Source organism: Corvus brachyrhynchos, unplaced genomic scaffold, assembly GCF_000691975.1.
Source record: "Corvus brachyrhynchos isolate BGI_N302 unplaced genomic scaffold, ASM69197v1 scaffold245, whole genome shotgun sequence".
Taxonomy (NCBI): Eukaryota; Metazoa; Chordata; class Aves; order Passeriformes; family Corvidae; genus Corvus; species Corvus brachyrhynchos.
In genome coordinates this window covers 881,139-899,255 of record NW_008238988.1, presented here as the reverse complement: position 1 = coordinate 899,255, position 18,117 = coordinate 881,139, and the positions used below count along the sequence as shown (strand labels likewise).

The 18,117-nt window shown below is 42.6% G+C and overlaps 1 protein-coding gene across 2 annotated transcripts in view; it reads left to right on the top strand.

Moving 5' to 3' along the window:
- The window catches only part of MTHFD1 (methylenetetrahydrofolate dehydrogenase, cyclohydrolase and formyltetrahydrofolate synthetase 1), a 40,649-nt gene extending 25,032 nt beyond the window's left edge, over positions 1-15,617 (top strand). For both annotated transcript variants that reach the window (XM_017738891.1, XM_017738890.1), the window contains exons 17-28: positions 1,072-1,148; positions 2,111-2,251; positions 4,800-4,868; positions 5,405-5,516; positions 5,705-5,844; positions 6,263-6,304; positions 7,316-7,416; positions 8,152-8,329; positions 8,701-8,808; positions 10,002-10,154; positions 14,179-14,287; positions 14,470-15,617. In XM_017738891.1, the coding sequence (XP_017594380.1) occupies positions 1,072-1,148; positions 2,111-2,251; positions 4,800-4,868; positions 5,405-5,516; positions 5,705-5,844; positions 6,263-6,304; positions 7,316-7,416; positions 8,152-8,329; positions 8,701-8,808; positions 10,002-10,154; positions 14,179-14,268 (1,211 nt within the window). In that variant the 3' untranslated portion in view covers positions 14,269-14,287; positions 14,470-15,617. The remainder of the gene's footprint in view (positions 1-1,071; positions 1,149-2,110; positions 2,252-4,799; positions 4,869-5,404; positions 5,517-5,704; positions 5,845-6,262; positions 6,305-7,315; positions 7,417-8,151; positions 8,330-8,700; positions 8,809-10,001; positions 10,155-14,178; positions 14,288-14,469) is intronic.
- Positions 15,618-18,117: the final 2,500 nt, after the last annotated feature.

Here is an 18,117-nt window from a genome sequence, read left to right as displayed (position 1 = left end):
GAGCAGAGCTGGCCCCTCCTTCATTAAGTTTGGTGGGGTAGTTGCCTGCAGCTGGGATCCCATTTCTAAATGGTCTAACACAGGGTCTTGAATCTGCTCTGAATTCACAAATATTAAGAGTTGGCTAGTGGGTGCAAGTTAGTGTTCCTGGATTTGTCAGTCACTGAGAGAGTTGAATTTCGCAGCTGTAGCAAACAGCCTTTTTACCTGGCTGCTCTGTGAGTAAGGAGAGGGTTCTGCTCTGGGATTCAACTCAGTTTTAATCTGCCCACTTGCTCTGTCGGGGACTGGCAGCAAATGAAGGCCAGATTTTTTTAAAGGTTTTTAAGAATAGTTGAAGGTAAGATCATTCTCTGGTCTGGCAGATTTAATATTTCACTATCAAAAGAATTTTAAAAGTGAGCTTCTTTCCTGAGTTAGGCTCCAAGAGTATTGCTTTTTCTTCTTTCTTTTAAAATATAGTGTGACATGTATTCTCCAGAATTTGCTTCATAATCTGTAACGAGGCTAAAGTAGTCTGCCTCATGGGAAATACTTCATAAAACGCTTGGAATATTTCAAGCATATAGAAAGAAACAGCAAATTTAAGCCAGTATTTCACAGTTTGTGTTTCCAAGGTAATTTGACTTAATGGAGCTATGTGAAACAATTCTCACTAAATTACAGTATCTGACCATTTTATCACTTAACTTATAAAGTGATAATTTTGTTTCTTTTTGACTGCAGTAATTTCCTGAATTCATATTGGTTAATGATGGCGAAAAATCAATTGTAATAATATTAGCAGTTCTGATTTTCAGAGAACCTCTGGTCTGGTGGTTAATGCGCACAAAGGGATGCAGACTCTCTCTGGATGCAGTGCAGAGTCTGGTGTATCTGTGGGTATCTTAACTTCATTGCAGCTTTTGTGTAAGAATCACGTTGAGAAGCACTTGCCATTCTTTAGGAGAGGATGGTTTCTCTAACTGCCATCTTCTCTTCATTGATGACCTGGCTGGGTGTTTGTCACAGGGCTTAGATGTGAATTTATGACTTGGCAGTGTGACATCTTACCTCTCTGATTCCTTGCAGTACTGGATACAAATGACAGGTTCCTTAGGAAAATCACTATTGGACAGTCTCCAACAGAGAAAGGCTTCACACGAACGGTAATTGTTCCCTTTTCTTGCATGTTTTAAAAAGTACTTTGGACAAGGTGTTCCTAAAGCAAGTTTCTGTAACTCCAGCTATTTTCTTCTTTTACCTCTACCTTGTTAAAGAGAAAGGAAAAAGTCTTCTCAACCAAACAGTTAAATTTGCTACCAGTGCTGTGTTTAGTTTTATTGTCTGTTCCCTCCTTCCTGTTCTCTTCTGAATATTGGCTTCCCAAACTGGGATGTCTGTGGTGTAACAGTGGTACACAAGTGCCCTTTCTAAAGATGGTACATGACAATGGTTCATCTTCACTACTGCAGGTGTTTTGGGTGGGGTGTATCTGGCCAAAACTAGGCACAGTATCTGAGCTTGTCTAGATTAATTGTATAATCAATAGAATAAGAGAGGCAATTGGGCTGTGACTCCCCCCTCATCCCTTAAGTAAGTGTCAAATTTATAGTTCAAATGAACAGTGCTCAGATAAACCTGTTTCTTTTGACTTGAAATGTCCTTAGGGTGCTTAGCTTCCCTAAGGTGGAAGTGTCTGCATTATGTCAGATGAATTCTACCCTTGATTTCCTATAGAATCTGGGTTTTTTTGTTGTCTTTTACTGTATTGTTTAGCAATAATCAGATGAGTTAGTAAGCTCAGTGTTCAAAGCCAGAATTTGTTAGTGTTGAGTGTTCTTACATGAATCACTAATGTACGTGCCAGGAGAGACACGTAATAGCAACAGAATGAGTAGGTTTTACTTAATTTTGCAGAAAAAAAATCCAGTTTAAAATGGCCAAATTAAATGAACTATGTTCTGAGATCAGTGCTTTGGATTTCTTGTATATTGTATGTCTGTATTTTTTTCTTTCTCTTTTTTTTTTTGTGATGGTGATGATTTTCCTTGTTTCAAGAATTGAACAGGGGTAAGGATTGCTGGGAGGGAATCTTAATGAATTCACATCCTTCATTCATCTATTGCAGGCTCAGTTTGACATCACGGTGAGCAGTGAAATCATGGCAGTCCTAGCCCTGGCTGATGGGTTGGATGATATGAAAAAGCGATTTGGCAGAATGGTGGTAGCTTCCAGCAAAAAAGGACAACCAGTTACAGCAGATGACCTTGTAAGAGTCATTGTCATTAAATGCTTTTTCCTCTTATTTCTGAAAGTCCTTGGATTAAAAGGCAGACAGATGCTTCTGTGCAGAAAAAATTTAACATATAGAAGATCAAAGATAAAATCCCAGCCCCTGCAGTTAGTGAAGGTTTTTTACTTCAGTGTGGCTGCCACCTTATCCAGAGAGGATGTGTGTGTTGACCTGGGCAGGGACAGGGGTCCTGTGTGACGTGCTGTGTGTCAAGTTGAAACTGGCACCACAGGAGTTACGGGGGAAATACGTGGTGGTTTCTGCATAAAAAGCATGTTTATGAATCAGAAGAACTCAAAATGCATCCTGCTGGCCATCCTGTTTCTTAGGCTCCCTGGAGTGAGGAAAACATTGAGCAGGAACAAAGCCTTGTGCAAATTTAATTACAGACAATGAAATACCTTCTTCCGGGAGTCTGTGAATGCTATAAAAACCAAAGCCTTTGCAAAAAAAGTGTGTGTTCTCTGTAAGGCAGCCTTTGATGAGGGACACAAATATTTAATTTCCACTGCATGAAATGCTGAATGTCATAGCACTGGTGATGCCTGTTACCAGTTTATGAAGTGTATAAAGCATCCCTAAGCAGCAGTTGCAAGCTGCAGCACTGTTTTGCAGCTGTCCCTCCAATAATTGTTAATTCTTGGCAGGTTTGTGGAGTGTGTCAAATAGCACGTTCCCAAATGGTGCTTCAGCGTGGTTTCAGGGCAATGCCCTGTGTCCCAGGCACTTCTTCCTGACCTGGGTTTCCAGCTGGGTGGGACAGGGCACTAAGGCTTACCCAGCTCTTGCTATCTTGCTGCAGGTTTTTTGTTTTCTTGTGTTTTGGGGGGATGTGGGAGTGTTGTGTATTTGTTTTACTTCCTCCCAGGATAAGGCTAAGTAACAGTAGATTGGTGGCCTGACTCTGGCCTTGCAGGAGAAGTGCCAGGCTGGAACCATTTATCTGTAAATCCCTATGTGAGACATTTGTTGGGAATGAGAAAGACCATGTGCCAAAGTTCTGTAGGCAGCTTTAAGATTTTAATTCCTACACTTAGCATGCTGCCAGTTTAACTTAAGTAACTGAGTTAAACCATTTTTCTGGAAAACAGGAGTCTTACTGCCCATCAGCTGTGTAGGCAGATGGTGCTTGGCTTTGGAGTTACTTGACTTTTCTGCAGAGTCCAGGTGATGGAAGTCTTTCATCTCAACTTTTTTTAAACTTTTTAAAAGTCTAATTATATCTAATTCTGTCCATTCCAACTGCAGAATGGAGGATGGTATCAGACATCCAACAGGTTCTCTTGTCTGTTACATGTTTGCACTGATGGCAGCCACTGGCTTGTGTTGTTAGGACCATGTTATACACTCCTCATGCAGGCAGAAATGTGGTGATTGCAGAGACCTGGCTGGGTCCCACTGCTGTGATGCAACCAATGCCATGACTGTGCTACCAGCAAGTGCAAAAACAATCTGGGAAGAAATGTGGAATCAAAAACTGACTGCAGGTTTTTAGAGCTGGGATGTATCGAAGTGCCACTGAGCGACACGGGTCTGAAATGTCGCCATGGAAATCTCGCTCTGTAGTTTTCATTATTGTGGAGATGAGTGAAGTCTTATTTAACATTAAATGCTAAATAAGCTTTCATGTGGCAAGATTGAAAGTAATGAACCAAAGCAGTTGAATGTCTTATAAAGAAATAGTCTTTCATATCTTTGAGTGCTGCAATTCAGTTGAAATTGAAAGGGAAGAAAAAGCCATTATGGGTCAAGGTTTTCATAACTGCTGTGAGCATTTGGCTCAGGAATCATGACTGAAATTTAGTTACTTTTTCAAGTGCTGGGTAACAGCTGGTTTGGTTTCCACTGGACTGTCAGTCACAAGAATGACCAACTCCACATTTTTTTTTCCCAAAGCATATGGGAATGAAATCACAAGACTTTCATTGCACAGGAAGCAGAATTCAGCAGGGTACGTGGCTGCACCTGGGAGGAAATACGGGCTCTAGTGTTTGCCTTTCATGTCAGCCTGGTTGTTCTTATCAGCACAGAGGTTCACTTTAAAAGTTGTTTCTGCACAAGAGACTTGAGCAGGGTGTAGCAGGTTGTTATGACATTTTGAGGCCAGTATGTAGACAGAGTTGCTGAAAAGAAGAAAATCCAAGATAGATCCACCAGCAAGATCTAAGAACATTGCTTTGTGCTGCTGAATGGGCTACAGTAAACCATACTTACTGAAAGGTTACTCCCTTGCTGCTCTTATCTGCTAACCTTGCCATAGCATTGAAACATGAATTAATTGTTCTTTGTGCCTTTGCTATGAAGTGATGGCCCAGCAAGGTCACAACCAAGAGGCTGCTCCCACCAGAAATCACAGATCCTCTTACAGGAATGCTTTGCCCTGACTAGAGTTAGTTCTGTGTTGAGCAACTTCTGGTTCTGGTACCAAAAGCCCACCAGGACAAAAATCAGAGCTTTGACACTGCATAGGAACCATCTCAAGGTCTTGGTACATGTGGAAACTGATTGTCCTTTTATGTTTCAGGGAGTGACTGGAGCTCTGGCTGTCTTGATGAAAGATGCTGTTAAACCAAACCTCATGCAGACACTAGAGGTGAGCACAGATGATTTGCTTCTTGGCTCTGAGAAGGCACTCAGCAACTGGTTTAGTTCATTCATCACAGTCAGTGTGGGTCTGCGCAGCTCAGAGTTGGGGGTTTACTGTGGTTTCCTCCTCAGGGCTAGGGGAGAGGGCTGGGTTCCTTCTAGGTCTGCCATTGGCGTGTGGGATGACCCTGAGGAAATGCACTAAACTTTGCTATGTCTTTGTTCCGTTGTCTTTAATGTCAAGAAGTGTTTTGGGAATTTAAATGGTGTGGATGAAGGAGAATGATGAAGAGTTGCTGGGATTTAGCCATCCTTTTCCTAAGAGGATTAGTACCTCCACTTGTGGAGATTATAATAATCCTGTTTGCCCTGTAGTCCTTATTGCTGATAACAAATGTGTGATCAGAAGGCTTTAAGATCTGTCTTCTAAAAGTGTTTTTCTTTACTTTCAGACACCACAGTACTTAGCTTCTGACATGCTTCATATTTGCAAAATTGCACTTTCTGATTTTCTCTTTCTCTCCCACATCTCCCATGTTCTAGGGAACACCAGTGTTTGTTCATGCTGGACCTTTTGCCAATATTGCACATGGGAATTCCTCTGTGTTGGCAGACAAAATAGCCCTGAAGCTTGTGGGGAAAGATGGTTTTGTTGGTAAGTGTGTGGAGTGTGGGGTATTTTTATTTCTTTTTTATGTTGGAGGGAGGGATCTGCCTTTTTTTATCATAACTGTCTTTAGGCCCTTTTTTTTTTTCTTGGAAGAAGATTCTGGTTTATATGATCAGGGTATGATTTCTTCACCCAGAAATCTTTCACAAACTTCTTTTTATTTCCTTTTCTAGTTACAGAAGCAGGATTTGGTGCAGACATAGGCATGGAGAAGTTCTTTAATATTAAGTGCCGCTATTCTGGTCTCCGGCCTCACGTGGTGGTGTTGGTTGCTACTGTCCGAGCTCTGAAAATGCACGGGGGAGGACCTGCAGTAAGTACTGGGGAAGGTTTTCAGTAGGCCTGAGGGGCTGTTCCTGTTGCTCTGATCCAGTCACTTAGAACTGTGGGGTTTGATCAGCTTGAAATTGTCTTGAAATTCACAGTTGTAAAAGGAATTGATATTTCCCTGTTTGGCAACAGCTTCATTGTAGTGTATTAGAGGTTCATAGCTGCTGGTTTTATTGCCCTAGTGAAGTGCCTGCATGCTGGGCCAAGTGTGACAGTCCCAGAGTCAGTCATGTGTTTTATCATGCAGTCTTTTATTCTTCCTTTTATTTTTTTCTTACAAATGAAAAGGATCAGCATGGAGTAGGATGTTGTATCTTGATACCGTTTAATAAGAGTCAAGCGCGGATTGCTGTAATGGATAGAAGTCTAATGGGCCTCCATTTCTTCCCTTTTTTTTGCAGGTCACTGCTGGGGTACCTTTGCCAAAGGAATACACAGAAGAGGTAATCTTAAACTGTTGTGACAGTGGACCAGCTAACTGTGGTCGTGGCATGATGGTGTCATGCAGTGCCTGCCTGGATTACTAGTGTGTCACTTACTTAGCTGCCACAGAAAGGCTGCTTCATACAAGCTGTAATGTTCTTTTTTTTTTTTTTATGATGTTACTTTGGCTCTGCTCTTTCAAGCATTTATTGTCCTTGACCTAGCCAATGTTCAGAGCCTCTTTTTTCCTCCTTAACTCACACAGTTGCTTGTGTGCTCAATTTTTCATAGTAATACCTACTCTGTCTCCCCAACCCTCTTGGTGTGGAGTAATTACTTGGCTGAAATACTGTCTCTGAAAATATTCAGAGTGCCTCTCTAATTACTCTCTCCTTAGCAGCGGTTTTTGCAAGTAAGTGAGGAAAGTGAACTAAAGTCTCACCTTCCATCCTTGTGCCTTGAATGGTTACATACACTTGGATAATTTATCGGGCTCTTTACATTGCTGCAGCTCTTTCACTCGTAGAGCTACTGTATATATTGTCCTTTGCATAGGAAGGGATGAAATGTCTGAATTTCCAGGAATAGTCTCTGATGCTGCAAAATGTAAATATATGTAAACTGAAAGCTGTTGCCACAGGCTTCAAACGGATGTCATGAAATTCACTGCTGGTGATATTTAATACATAAAGAGAAATGTGTCAGAGAGAAACTGAGGCTTTACTGTGGGGAGTTAATGAAAACAGGTATTTACTTTTTAAGAATAACAAAAAGTGGTAAAAAGGGATTTCCCTTATCTTGGCTTGATAGCTGAAACCAGTGATCATTAGAAGCAGTCACTCTTTTTCCTGCCTTCTGCCCAAGAGCATGCAGTGGTCTGGACTGTTCAGAAAGCAGCACTGGGGTTTTGTCTTTGGGGTTTCATTCCCAGTTTGACATTTTTACCATTAGCTTTTGGATTTAGTGGGTTTGGAACAAAAGTTTCCCTGTCCCTGATAAAATATGCTTTCTGCTTGCTGTCATCTTCATAGAATCTTCAACTGGTGGCAAAAGGCTGCAGCAACCTAAACAAGCAAATCCAGAACGCACGGATGTTTGGTGTCCCAGTGGTCGTGGCTGTCAATGCTTTCAAGTAAGTGAGCTGGGATGGGGAGGTGATGCAGAGGTGTAACATTTTAGCACTTCATACACTGTGTTTAACACAAACTCTTGTTTTCAGTGCTGTTGATGTGTTGTTGGCAGCATTTCCAAATGGGAATGCAGATTGAGTCATAAAACCGTAGCATGACCTGGGTTGGAAAGAACCTTAAAGATCATCCAGTTCCAGTCCCCTGCCATGAGTAGGGACACCTTTCACTAGACCAGGTTGCTCACAACCCCATCCAACCTGGCCTGGAGCACTTTCAGGAGCACTTTCAACACCTGGGCAACCTGTTCCAGTGCCTCAGCACCCTCACAGTAAAGAATTTTTTCCTAGTATCCAGTCTAAACCTATTCTGTCAGTTTGAAACCATTCCCCCTTGTCCTGTCACTACATGCTTTTGTAAGAAGTTTCTCTCCAGCTCTCTTGTAGGCTCCCTTCAGATACTGGAATGCCAGTTTTGCATTGTTGGAAAATGCATGAATTGGGCTCTGCATGTTGGACTGCACAGGAAACAACCACTGTGTGGTCTTTTTGTGCAGCAGAAGTACTTTGAGATGTGGTGTTAAAGCTGATGCCAGCCAAGGAGGAGGCTGTGGTGGATAACCCCTGAGCAGCTTTCTGGTAGCTGTGATTTCTTTGGACAGGTTTTAGATCTTGTCAAGAGCAGACATTCATTTACTGTGTGTGCATTCTGGTACAAACATGCAAACTTCTTCTTTGCAGGACAGACACCAAGGCTGAACTGGCCCTTGTAGTACAACATGCAAAGGAGGCAGGAGCATTCGATGCTGTGGAGTGCACTCACTGGGCAGAGGGAGGGAAAGGAGCCCTGGCCCTGGCCCGAGCTGTTCAGAGAGCATCCCAGGCACCCAGCAACTTCAGGTTCCTCTATAATGTGGAGGTAGGAACTTGCACTATTACAGAGATGCTTTGTTTGTATCAGTTGGTTTCACTAGCTTAAGTTGCTTGGGGCTGTCTAAAAGGCTGCCTGAGAAATTGAGTAGAAATGTGGTGTTAGAATTGTAACATTGATTCCACCAGTCTCAAAGACATAGTTAGTCAGTTCTTACTGTTTTGCTACCTACTGAAATACTGAAACACGTTTTGAAAACACTCAAATTACTCTCTATTTTGCTCTACAGCAAATGGAATTAAGCCTTATGTCTACAGATGGGCGCTTCACAACACATGTGGAGGATCTGAAACTGCTGTGGTGCTGCAGGTCTTTGTACTTTGGCCACACTGAGTTGCCTGTCTTTTTTGTTTTTCTAGCTGCCTGTTGTAGATAAGATCAGGCTTATTGCCCAGCAGGTCTATGGGGCAAGAGACATTGAGCTGCTTCCAGAAGCACAGGAGAAAGTTGCCCTGTACACTAAGCAGGTGAGTTTTCCACATCACCTGGTAGCAGTGGTGCTTTTCATTTAAAATTATCATACTAAACAGTAGTGTTCAAGCTGTGTTTGAAGGGAATCCTCACTCAAATCATGTCCTTGGGAGTCATTAAATGCTGCTGTGGCAGAGGAAGAAGAGGATGTGGGAAAGAAGAAACTGACTCTGTCTTCTGGTGAAGAAGACAGAACTCATGTGGCCCAGGACCATCCAGTAACCATCTGTGATAGTTTTGGGGAGAAAGGGCAGGAGGATTTAGTGATCTTTCTCTACTATACTCTCCAGTCTTTCAGCATTTAGAGAATTAGGGAATTACAAGTCATTACGCTGGTTTTAAATAGTCTCTGATTATTTTTTCATCTTGTTCCATTGAGATCAAGTTCCACTAATTAGTTTTTGAGTCCATGTGGATTTTTGTCAGTCACAATTACATTGGGGAAAGAGGTCTGTGGATTATACAAGACTTGTTGTGGAAAGTTTTTAAAGTTTTGAACCTGCCATCTGGTTGTTGAATTTGATGTTTTCTGGTTGCTGTGTTGCTTTTGCTGTTCTCTGGCATGACGTTGTTGTAAATTTACTGGCTTCTGCATTATTGAAAGTCTTTGAAGAGAAGAGCAGTGTGAGGACTGGCAATTCATTGGTTGCAGACTGCTGTAACCAATTTTCCTTTTGCAGTCCATTTACTACTGGTGTCTATAGTCTCACTTCCATGCTTCTTGTATATTCCTTCACAAATCCATCAAAATCCCAAAGGCATGTAATTGCCACTTCCTCATGACCTGCAGTTGTATTGATCAAACATTTCTAATTAACTGACCTCATCTGAACAAAAGTTGTAACTCTGAGCTGTTGAACATTTTGGGAAAAGAGTAGAAAGTAAGTTGTCTATCACGGTTGTATATCCAGCACTTCCATACCATTAATTTTTTCCTCAGCTGGATGTGCCAAGGGACATGGTGGTTCTTTCTTTAGTTCTTAATGAGGGGGTGGGGAGAGAGTTTGAGAGAGAAGGAATGGAGATGCAGAATGATCAATGGATCTGATAGGCTGTGGATGAAGCACTTGCTGGGGAATAAAATTTCTGATGTCTGCAGAGAATAGCACAATAGAGCAATTACATTTTTGTACTGGAAAAATTACTGTTTTTTCCACTTATGTCATTCCTTTTCTTTCTCTTTTCCCAGGGGTTTGGAAACCTGCCAATCTGCATGGCTAAAACTCACTTGTCATTATCTCATGACCCTGAACAAAAAGGAGCACCTACAGATTTTGTTCTGCCAATCCGAGACATTCGGGCCAGCGTTGGGGCTGGATTCTTGTATCCACTAGTAGGAACGGTATGTGATAGCTGTGGGGTGAGGAAAAAACTTCATGTGCATTCCAGGAATCACTTACTATTATGTATCTTAAATTAGGAGAGTCCTTGTTATTTACAGTTGGTGTTTTAGCAGTCCAGTGTATCAGATGCCTTAATAGGGACTTTTCTCGGGAAGAGGGAGGCTGAAATAGGCCATATGACATGTGAATAATTAGCAAGGCCCTGCTGTATCCCTCAGGACCTACATCTCTCTTTTCCTCAGTTTTGAGAAAAGGGTGAGCTCTGTAGTTACTGAATTCTAGGAACAGCAGTCTGGTAGAGGGAGAAATCCTTGGCCCACCTGGTTGCTGTTGTGACTTTGCATTCCTGGTGAAAGCACTTTGCAGGTGACCTTTGTGTACACCTGTGGATCAGGGTAGAACAAGGCAACCCTTCCTAAGCTTACAGAGCAGATGCCTCTGGATGAGACACCCCCAAAGCAAAGCTGACCTGTGCTATCAATCATTTATCAGGCTCCCCTCCTCCTCAATTCTCATGGTTTTGCTGACCATCTGTTTGCTGTTCAGCCTGCAACAATTCCAACAACTCATTTCACTGTGCCCCTGAGTTTCTAGTTTCTGTTCTTTGATGTGATTGGCATAATGTCAGCTGAGAGGGGAGAGAGTAGCAACAATGGAAACAGGATCCTGGAACAGCTTTGATATGAATTGCCTGGCAGAAAGAGGAGCTATCTGCAAAATGAACTCACATTCAGGTTTGCATCCGTAGAAACAACACTAGGATGAAAGGATCCACTGGAAATCTTACCTGGGGAATCTCTTCTGGGTAAATGTTGAGTAACTAGTTAGATTACCTTAGGGCATGAGGCAGTTGGAGCAAGCAGCTCTTTTTCTTGTTTATTAGGCCTGAACCTTTTTATGAAATCTTCATGGCAACATGTTTGTTATAATAAAGTTTCAAAAGCATTAGGGGTGCATGACTCAGTTGATGAAGTTTGCTGATTTAAGAGTTGGATCCTCTATTTCTTCCAATGCTAGCTAGAGCCAAATATTGGCTGCCTTTTTCTTTTAATTCTTTTTTTTTTAAAAAAAAAAGGTAGTTAAGGTTTCCAGATTGCCAAGCATAAATAAGGTAACCACATCCTGATTAAAGTCTGGCTCATCCGTGTTCTAAAGATTAATGTATGTTTTGGGATAGAATGAAAGATAGCATGCCTGATCCTGTTAGAAATGGCATTTTTTGCAAGCCAAGATTTAGTCCAAACAATGATTTATTTTACTATTTATTTCATAAGCGTTGGAGAAGGAAAGAGTACACTGCATTAATGAGTAAACAAGAGAGATGTTTTCAGACATTAAAACTAACATTTGGGGTTTTTTTTCTGATGTCTTCAGTTTCTATGGAGTTGGACTTTTTCCTTTCTGCTCCCTTACCAGTTTGCTAATGTTTTCTTGGCCATGTAGCGAATCATGGTGTTAATTCTGCCAGAGTTAACAATAAGTCTTCTGGCTGGGACATGATCACTCTTCTGTGGTGTCTAAAACCCAGGGAATGGATGGCCTTTCGAGAAGCAGTCTGGGGCATTTTGAATCAGATCACTGTTTTAAACCCATTCAGGAGGGGATGTGTTAGCCTCAGAATAAATTTTTGGCAGCACCCATTGAACTGTGAGCTGAAAATGCAACAAATATGTAGCTCTATGCAGAAGCTTTTAGGATAAATGTGAGGTGAAATTAATCACTGGTGTGTGCCTATTCTTGTTATCTGAAGTTAATCACAAAGGCATGTCACATTTTATTTTTTTCTCAGCTTCTGAGTTTTGGATTTTTCCTTTCTGGCTCAAAGTCAAAACTGTTGTACTTCAATAAAACACTTTGAGCTTTTAAAGGAAATTTCAAAGGTTATCTAGATTTAAAGTGAAATAAATAATTGAGCTCAGATTGATTTGGTTTCTTTTCTGGTGCTGCTGCTGAATTGAAAACAATTCCTTTATTCAGCTCTGGTTTTTTAGATCCTAAATGGCATTTATTTTGAAAGATCCATAAGGGCAACAAATAATATATGTTTAATTGGTATTAGTTTTATTTGAAATCCTGCAAGGGGTTTGATTATACCCATGTGGGCTATGTTTTTCTTGTAAGTAAATAGTGTGAGTTGCCCTGTGTTCTTTTTGAGCACATGTGGTATTACAGGGGAGGAGGATAAAGGAGAAAAAGTTCATTCCTTCAGCTCTGAAAATAACTGAGTGCATGAAGCATTGTAGACACTTGTACAGAAAATTAGTATCCTGGATGGAAATTATTCTGCACTGCATGGAAATTTGGGTTTTAAGCAGACTGCCTTTAAGTAATAGATAGCAGAGTAGCCACTGTGGGCTGCCCTGTGGATAGGAAAGGAGGACAAATTGACTGTTCATTTCAAAATAAAGTGCAAGAAATGGCAAAGTCAGGCACATTTTCAGCACCTCCTACTCTATTGAGTGTCACTCTCAGCTCCTGCTGTGGCCCTCTGAATCTGGAGGTGGAGATCTGCAAAGCTCTGTGATTCTTCAGCAGTACATAAATAAATAGGAAGCTTCTTGCTCTTTGTGGCCAGAGACTGGGAGCTGGGAACAGGAAAACCCCTCTGGGCACTTTGAACTTCTTAATACTTGCTTGAGAGGTTCTTAAGAGCAAAATATTCATAGAGCTGAGCACAAAGACAAGGAATGGGGGTCCTTTCTGTGACTCCCCTCTTCTCTGTCTGGGAAGGCAGTGGCTCTCACAAAAAGCTAGTGCAGCCCTGGAATCCATTATAAAGAGGAGACTTTTTAAGTGATTTTTACCTCTGCGTAAGCCATGAAAGACTTGCAGTGGTACAGTACATGTGGGACTGGTGTTAGCACTTGTAAATGGCTTAGGAAGATGGGCTGGGACTCCAAAAGCTCCCTGAACAGTTTTGGGAACTGCAGAAAAGGCCTCACCAACAGAGCTTTACCTCCTTGCTGCTTAGCTTATTATCAAAAGGAAGATGGGGAGGTAATTTGATTAGCGTGCAAAATACTTGCTCAGGGAGAAAATACCAGGTTGCCAAAGAGATCTTTAATCTAATGGAGACAGGCATAACAATACTGACTGTGAAAGCTGAGGCAGGGTGATGCAGATAGAAAATGAGACCTTTCAAATTCTCCCTTTTTATAAAAGCACTTAATGACCACTGACACAAACTACCAAACATGGTCACAAGTTGTCCACCTTTGTAGAGCCTCCGTGTTCAGCCTGTGTGTGCTGCTGTGCTAAATGCTGAGTTAGGGGAGGGGAAATGCTGTTGGCTGCAAGAATAAATCAGGCCAAGTGTAGTTTCTGCCAGCCTTGTGTTCTGCATCCCTGAAACTGGGTACTCGGCAGTGGGACAAGTGGAGAGGACTGGCCTGAGGCAGTAGTGCTGGCAGATGCTTTGTGAGCTTCAGTTCTGCCCCTGCACAGCCCTTCTGAGCATGTTCCAGTCAGAACTCACTTGTTCATCTCTGTTTAAGCTTTATCCCAGTTTAGAAAAAGCAAAACAAACACCAAACTATTTAAACTGTCTTCTCAACAGTAATTACTCCTAATTATTTAGCACGTCTAGTTCTAGACTCTCGAAGAACAGCAATCAACTGAGACTTTACAGTTGGTAAAGTTGTATTAAAAATTGTAGCCTCACTTTAGTACCCAGAAAACTGCCAGAAGTAATTGTCTCATCACAGCATAGTCCATGAACATTCCTCCAACAGTGAACTGGTCAGCTGGATAGCCAAGTACGTAGCCAAATCTTGGGCTCAGTCACTTGCAGCTGCAGAAACCAAACTTAATCCTCATCATAAAAAGCAAAAACTTCGTATCTGTCTACTGAGCCAGGAGTTCCTGACTCTTATGGGGTGCTTCAAAACGGTCCATGACCATCATTTTCTGGTCTGTTCGTGTGCAAGGAGCTGCACTGCCTATTGCCATCGAAGTCTTCAGTCTTGGATCTTGTGCACAAAATGCTGCTGCTGCCATTTTAACGTTCTGTCTCTTGTTGTCCAGATGAGCACTATGCCAGGACTTCCTACAAGACCCTGCTTCTATGATATAGACTTGGACCCAGTGTCAGGAGGAGTTAATGGGCTCTTCTGAAAGGAATGATTAACCAAAGGTCAGTGCCTTCTTGAAGGCCTTCAATATTTGGGCTTTATTTTTCCAAAAATCTTGAGATAACGGAATTAAGCCAATCCCATATTATGCCATATGTTTCCAAATGACATTTGATTGTAATTCAGCCTGAAAGTTGCCTGCAGTACTATATAATAGTAATTAAATTTTTTTGGTTGTTTTTAGCTCCCAGAAGAACACCTGATGAGTCATGTAAATGGAACTGTGCTCTGATCTTCTTTTTAAGTCAGAACAAGATATGAGTGAGAATATAATGCAAGAAGTGACTGGAAGGAGGAGTGCTGAAGAATCCACCACTAACTTTTAATCTGTAGTAATTTTTAAACTGCTGTATTCAAGCTAGTTGACACTGAGCATATAAAGTATACTTCCTCTACCGACCTCCCGCTTCGTAATTGTAGCTGAAGCACAATACAGAAGCTTGGGTTTAATGACCTCTTTTGATTCAATGACATGATTTTTAATAATTAAGAATCCTAAAGCTGGAGCTGTTTGAAACAGTCTTGGGACTTAATTGTCTTAACCATCGGGGTTTTGCAGCATATATTATCTTTGAAAGTCTTGTTGGCTGCTGTTTCCCATTTGCCACGTGGATTCTCTGTTCCACTTCTCGCACTACGGGAGAACCTGCTGTGCCCTGACACTGCACCAGTGTCATTTCAAAGGAGCAAGGAGGAATCCCTTCGCTTCCCAGCACTCTCCAGAAGTGCTTACCCTGGCTTCTGCTGTGAATTATTCCTGCAGGCACCTGAGCCACATCAGATACCCCAAGCCCAGCTGTGACTACTGTATTCTTCTGTCAATGGAATGAAACCTCTGGATATCAGATCTGGAGGGACTGGGTCTCTGGCCCGTATCTGTGGCTCCTACCACATGTGTCTTTTGAACCATTTTCTGCTCAGCCATAAGTGCAGTTACACCATTGACAAGCCTTGTTTCTGAAGGTTCCTTTTTGGTCAATAGAGACAACATAAATAGTGATCAAGTGACTTATAGCAGGTTTTGTCAGCAGGCCAAAAATAATTTTGTAACATGAAGATAGCATTGCTGCCAATTTTTTAACTAATACAAATAAACTGGCAAATGCTTCAAGTGCTTTTTGGGTTTTAATGTATGCACTGAGATTACTAAATTAGAATTTATTTCTGTGATTAACTGCACACAACAGCAATCCTTGTATTGACAAGTAGGAGTGATTATTGCAGTAATAAGTAGCCTGCAATGCACCAGGGTGTGTGTATTTTAATCTGGTTTCCTTCCCTAGATGATGTATGTTGTCTGTAGGAAATAAACTACCTGAATTATTCTGTGAATGTGAGATACTTGCAGCTGACTGCAGAATATCTGAATTAAGAGTCGTGAGGCCCATCTGCTTGTATCAGAACTGAATCTAAAAACATTCCAAATTTGGTGAGAGTTGGGAGGATCAGGATGTAGGTGTGCACCAATGTAGGTAGTACACAGATACTGTGTGTGAATATATACATATATATATATATATGGAGAGGAAGAGAGATCTATATCTCTTCCCTTATTCAGGAGGGGGGAATAATTATATAAAAGTTACCTGGTTCTGGCACAAGCAGACAGAACATTTTAAATAGTCAAAAGAGCATTTGAGATGCATTCATGGCCTCCTAAAAATGTTCCTTTGGATATTACCCAGCCAAGGATTTCCTGGCAGCCAGCAGAGCAGGCTCAGTCCCCTTGCAGGGGGTTGGGAGGGGTTCTTCCATTGCTGCCCAGCCCCCCTGCCTGGATGTGGGTGCCTCTTCACCTGCAGCTCCTGGGCCCAGCCTTTCCTGGAAGCAGGGTGCCAGAGTGGATGCTGCCAAGGCTGCTGTCAGTTCCTACATTTAATCCTCCCTGCTACACTGCTTTCCTGCAAGTGCTCTGTGTTCCACCTTCATTTTATGCTTATGAAAGATGGGATAAGTGCAAATTTATGCTAAGATTAGCCTCCTTTTAGTTTAGCATGAGATCATAGCCATGTGCTTGAGAGAGATGGTTCAAGAGGTTGCTGGTCTCCCTCCTGCAGTGAGGCACAGCGCCGGATCAGGCACGAGCTGTTGAAGGGTTTGCTACACAACAACAAAGCACAAGGGCCAAAAAATAGCCCCGAGCATCTCCAGAGATTAATGGGGAATGTTTTCTAACCTGCACTCCCAAACTCTCTCTTCTCTTGCAGGATGGATACATAAATAGGTTATTTTTTTAACACTCTGCTTTGCAGCTAAGGGTGCCAGCTAGGTATTGTCCTATCAAATAGGACACAGAGGACACTTAATTTCTGCTAGCTAAATACTGGATGGTTCTCCTCTCCTCCTGTTGCTTAGAGAAAAAACTAATTATGTACAAATTTGTTCTCTGTGGGCTATTTTGTGGGCCTGGTCCTTAGCTGGTGTTATGGCCATTGTCCCCTGAGCTGTGCTGTTGTGAGAGCACTGCATCACATCCTGTAAGAAATAACACAGATTTATGTTTTTAAGTGGTGCTGGGGACAAGAAAGAGGAGGTGTTGCTTGGGTGACTTGTTGCATGTCACCAGCACCACAGAAAGAAAACAGGATCCAGCTGGGCCAGGATCTTCTGTCCAGTTTACCCAACTTCTGACCTGATCCTTGGCTTGCCACAGACCCTGTCTTTTATTTCCCTTGTACCACAGCTGTTGGTGCTACCATCTGCCCCTGGAGCATCAGGAATAATTGGATTCCATGCAAAGTGCTCCCAAGGGGATTCATGGCAGCTTGCCTCCATCACACCACTGAATTCCCCAGTCTCACATTAGCCATCCTCGTTGTCTGCTTCCCTCCCTCCTGCCTCCAACTGTAACGAGGGAAAAGCTCCTTGCATTGAAGGGCCTCACTTGGCTTTAATAAAGAAGTGGATTGTAATTAGAACCTACCACCCACCTCAGGAGGGAAGCTGTTTCCAGATGAAGTTTATTATCCTGAGTGAATGCAAGCAAACACATCTCAGAGGGGAGCTTTTAAGAAAGGCAATTCCTTATGATGCTTGATGCACTTTTCCTGCCCTCCTGGCTGGCATTTCAGCCCAACTAACCCATTTTGTATACATTTTTTTCCCCATGAAGAAGCCGAGGAGGAGGGGAGGCTGTGTGTGTTTTTCTAAGCCTGGCCTACACTGGAAGCCACTTGCAAGTTCAAAGTGCTGCTTTGCTCAGGTTCTCGTGTGCAAACACGCTGTGAAGCAGTTAATGTCTGTAAAACCTTTGTGGGCGTCAGCTCCCCGTGGAGATGAACGGGGACGTTCGGGCATCTCAACTACAGTTTCCTGTAGTTCATCAGCTGCACTGAGTAGTCCTTTTTCTGGCGGCTCTCCCATCAATCATCACAGCTGGAGACGTGATTTTTTTAAGGTCAGATCTCAGCTGCTTTGGAGAGAAGAAAGGCTCCTATCAAAGAGGCACTTTCTCTGGTGTTTTCGGCATGGATTAGTTTGAAGTCAAGAGCTGGCTATCCTTACCTCCACCTCCAAAGGTGTAGCTCCTGCAGCATCCCCAACAGTGAGTGCTGAAAGCTGTGAAGGTTTCAGGTGGGACACAAAAAACAGCTGCCAAGAGCAAGACCCCCTCCCTTCCCACAGAGCCAGGAAAACCCCGGCGGTCCCTCCTCCCTGCCGGCTGCGCTTCGGGCTCCCTTACAGTGCCTCCTGCTGCCGTTGGGATCCGCACTACAAACCGCAGCTCGGTTTCTGGGAGGACCTTTACGTCCAGTTGAAGTTCGTGGTTTTCGGGTCTGCAGCTGCTGTGCACAGCCTGGGAGGGGACGGAAGGTTACCCTGGCCAGCGGGC